Genomic DNA, 4,637 nt, shown 5'->3' on the forward strand with positions numbered 1-4,637 from the left:
AGCCCTGAAGCCTCTATAAAAAGGCAGGTCAGTGGTCTCTGCTTGCAGTGCCAGCAATGAGGAGGCAGAAACATGCAAGCTGTTAAGGCTCTCTGGCCAGTCATTTTCCCTCTGTAATGAGTACCATATCTGTGATCAACTCTGTGTCAAAAGTCAAGATGTATAAGGCCCTAGGAATAATATCCAAGGCCAGTTCTCAGCTTCTATAAGCACAGACACACATGCACACACAAACACACAACACATATTCATATATACACACATGCTTAAATAAATACAAGCAAGCAAATAATGATCCAATAAAAAATACTAAACATTAGAATGAACTGCACAAAGAAGATAAATATTTTCTGAGGTCTCACTAGCCAGGATGAACTATGCTATCCAAACATATATTGGCGTCCACACGGGATTCTTATTCACACTTTTGTACACACTCATGTGCAACAGTATTTTTTAAAAATGGAAAATACAAATGAGAGTAACTTTTAGCCTAAGAAGTTTCTGCCACCCACAGGAATGACAAAGCAAGGAAGGAAAGAAGCTTATAAATGTACTCAACAAGCAGGACAGTGTTGAAAGATGGCATATATATATATATATATATATATATATATATATATATGAAAGCAAAGACAATCTTATTTGTTCAGCTAAGGAAATCCACAGTTGCTGTTGAGGAAAGGTTAAAAATTAGAACATTCAGAAACAATGTGAAAATGAGAGCAAGTTATTCAAAATTGTGAATATATTACTAAGAGCTAGGAGAGTATTAGAAACATATTTGTACGGGGGCAAAGTGTATTCTACCACAATTAAAGAAAAAAATCCAAGCAAATGTTGAAAGACCTTAGAACAAAGACTAATTGATTTTAGCAAGTTCTCTACTCCATTGTTCTCTATTGACTTTATCCTGATTTACATACAGCTGTGGCTGCCCTTCTTTTCTGTTTCTTTTAGTCCTGCTGGTCTGTTGGATCAACTCTGCCAGAAGACATACCACAAAGGGCCAATGCTGCACACAACCAGACCAACTGAGGACTAGGAGAGCAGGGTTTTCTCTTGTTCCTCCTTTGTTCTCCAATAGAACATAGTGACTGTGGATGAAGTCCTGGTCCATGATAAGATTATGGTCCTTCAGTTCTGCCTGTGGATGCTGCAATTTCTTCCTGCATGGTCACCAACTGTACATGCTAAGTACAGTTGCCCTCCTGAAGTAGTGATACCCATGAGGGTCACTGATACTGGGAGACATAAGAGTTCTCTAGGGTGGCTGTCCTATGGCCTGCGCTTTGGAGGAGAGAGACACGTTATCACCATGAAACGCACGAAATACTTTATATCCAGAAACTTCTTACTGCTCACTTACACTGAGCAAGGTGATCTCCGTGGAGAGCAGCCTTTTGTGCAGACTGACTGCTACTACCACGGCCATGTAGATGGAGACCCAGAGTCCACTGTCATTATTAACACCTGTTTAGGGAGTTTGCAAGGCATACTAGAGATAAATGGCACAGCTTATGAAATCATGCCAAAGAATCAGACTTCCACATTTGAACATCTCATATACAAAATAGACAGGGAGGACTCAGAATTACATTCTATGAGATGCGGGTTAACCGATGAAGAAATAGCGCGACAAATGAAGATTCAAGAAAGCAAAGACTCCACTCTTATGCAAAGCCAATATGAGAATTGGTGGACCCATCACAAGTATCTTGAATATTTTGTGGTGATAGATAATCAACGATATGTTTATAGAGCAAATAATGTCACAACCTGCATGCTAGAAACGTTTGAAATCGTCAACGGACTAAATGCTTATTATCTTCAAATAGATATTAGTGTGATTATAACTACACTGCAAGTTTGGACCCAAATAAACGAAGTCAATGTAACACGAGGTATAGGCCAAGTCCTAGGTGATTTCTGCAATTGGAAGAATAGACACTTTCACAATCGCATTAGACATGATCTTGCACATCTTTTACCCAGGCAAGGATATGGTGGAACTTTAGGGCTAGCTTTTGTAGGTACAGTTTGCACAAGAACTAATTGTGCAGTTAACAGTTTCAGTTCTGATAGATTATCAGACCTGTCATTCATTATAGCACATGAGATGGGTCATAATTTGGGTATGAATCATGATGAGAATTACTGTACATGTGGGTTATCAAATTGTATAATGGCCCCAGCAAAATCTAATTCCCCTAAGTTCAGCAACTGCAGTTATAATCAGATGTATTCCACGATTACCAGGAGAAATTGTTTGAATAATGATCCAGATATAGTCGTAACCATCAACCTCACCTTGTGTGGGAATTATGTGGTTGAGGAAGGAGAGCAGTGTGACTGTGGATCCTTGGCATCCTGTCTACATGATCCATGCTGTAGTGAAGACTGTGTGTTCAAACCCAATGCTGAATGTGCTCAAGGGCTTTGCTGCAAAGACTGCAAGTTCAAACCACCAGGAACAGTGTGTAGAAGGCCGAAAAATGAATGTGACCTTCCAGAGTGGTGCAATGGGAATTCTGCTGAGTGTCCAGAAGACGTATACAAGAAAGATGGGAGCCCTTGCAGGGGTGATGGTTATTGCTATAAAATGAAATGTCCTAAACGTGAAGAACACTGTCAGAGGCTGTTTGGCAAAACAGCCAGGAGTGCAAATAAGAATTGCTACGTGAAAATGAACAAACAGGGTGACCGTTTTGGTAACTGTGGTAACGATAGCTCTAACTACAGAAGATGCGATAATGCTGATGTACTCTGTGGACGAATTCAGTGTGAAAATGTAAGACAGATTCCACGTAGGAGAAGCCATGAAACAGTGCATTGGACTCACTTCAATAACGTCAACTGCTGGAGTATAGACTATCATTTTGGAATGACATTAGCAGACAGTGGAGCAGTGACAGATGGCACAGGTTGTGGTCAAGATCTTATATGTGTTAACAGGAAGTGCATCCATAAGTCTTATTTGTTAAGTAACTGTTCAGAATCCCGATGCAATATGAAAGGAGTCTGTAACAGTAAACATCACTGCCATTGTGATGTCAACTGGGAGCCACCACACTGTCAACTAAGTGGCTTTGGAGGTAGTATAGACAGTGGACCACCTCCGAGGATACGTAAGTCCAACATAGGTATGCTCATACTAGGTTTAATGATTTTCTTTTTGGTTTTATTTTCCTTGATTTTCCTAATTACAACAAAGAAATCCCGCCATAAACTCAAGGAAATGTTATACTCAAATACTGAACCTGGCATTGATGACAAAAGCAAAGATACCAAGGAAAAGAAATAATAACAAAATATTTACTCTATCGAAAATCTATCATGTATTAGTTTGTTGACTTCTGAACATAGAAATATCACTCTGTGTGTAAAAATTCCCAGACCAGAAATCCTGGAGACCTCCTTGTTTGAATATCAAAACAATCCACCATCAAATAAAAGGAGAATCTACCACACTTATACTTTTCTTTATTATAATCAATATTTGCCTTATTTTTAATAGAATTAATATCTGTTGGTGATTATTATATGTTCAACCAAGGTCCTCTGTATATATTTCTCTGCATTTGCTTTCTGTCAGGTCTAAACCCCTTCCCCTTTTCATTCTGCTCTGTCACTTAGAGAGAACTAATCTCCAAATACAGTTTTTTTCATGGCAATTCCTATCTGCTAGAATCTACCCTTCGGAGAACCAGAGTGAGACCTGAAAGTTGAGAAAGTGGTTTGAGGTTCTCAGCATGGTTGCTGGTGTCTCAGCTCTCACCTGGATGGTATCATTAGCCCTCATTCGGCAGATGATTGTTAACACGGGTTTGAAAACTCACCAACAGTCCTGTTCTAGTTAAGGTTACTATTGCTATTATGAAACACCATTACCAAAGCAAGTCAGGTTTAAAAAGGATTCATTTGACTCTTATTTCCTTATCATTATCCATCATCTGAAGAGGTCAGGACAGGAACTCTAAAGGGGCAGGATCCTGGAGGCAGGAATTGAGACAGAAGCCATGGAGGGGTGTTGTTTACTGGCTTAGTCCTCCCGCCTTGTACTGCCAGCTTTCTTATACAAACAAGTACCAACAGCCCAGAAGTGGCACCACCAAAAAAAGGGAAGGAGCAGTTTCATTCATCAGTAAATGTGAAAATATTCTGCAGACCTGTCTACAGCTTGATCTTATGGGGGGCATTTTCTCGGTCAAGTTTTCCTGCTCAGATAACTATACCTTGTGTCAGATTAGTATAAATCTAGCCAGCTCAAAGCCATTGTCAGTTCTAGAGAGTTAGCACAACTATGAAAAACACACCTAGAATTCTGGTTTCTGAGCCAATTACTGCCAAGGAAAGCATTCAAAACTATGAATGACTATCACATCTACTTCCACTTGATCATTAGTCCTTGTGTAGAGAGCCACACAATCCAGTTAGAGTGCTGTCAACACAAGGATAATTATTTTTAATGATGGAAAGGTACCACACTTTATTCCTATGTTGAGAGCTGACTCTTATCATTTCCCTTTACTAAAATGGAAAGATAATTTAAACTTGGCTATTATTTCCTTTAAATCTATAACTAAAAATAGTAAATCTTGATGCTCAACAATTAATCACCTTCATTACAAAATAAA

The 4,637-nt window shown here is 39.1% G+C and overlaps 1 protein-coding gene across 1 annotated transcript; it reads left to right on the forward strand.

Moving 5' to 3' along the window:
• The first annotated feature begins 1,096 nt into the window (after positions 1–1,096).
• LOC121433806 (disintegrin and metalloproteinase domain-containing protein 26A-like) lies at positions 1,097–3,304 on the forward strand. The gene has a single exon (XM_041632370.1). The coding sequence runs from the start codon at positions 1,130–1,132 to the stop codon at positions 3,302–3,304; it is 2,175 nt and encodes a 724-aa protein (XP_041488304.1). The 5' UTR covers positions 1,097–1,129.
• The last annotated feature ends 1,333 nt before the right edge of the window (positions 3,305–4,637 follow it).

This window comes from Microtus oregoni, unplaced genomic scaffold, assembly GCF_018167655.1.
Source record: "Microtus oregoni isolate MIOR12 unplaced genomic scaffold, Mior012 000041F_ref0000270, whole genome shotgun sequence".
Lineage (NCBI taxonomy): Eukaryota > Metazoa > Chordata > Mammalia > Rodentia > Cricetidae > Microtus > Microtus oregoni.

Bases quoted from the DNA above. Each gene is read 5' to 3' on its own strand.
- LOC121433806 (XM_041632370.1), top strand. From the start codon at position 1,130: ATGGTCCTTCAGTTCTGCCTGTGGATGCTGCAATTTCTTCCTGCATGG.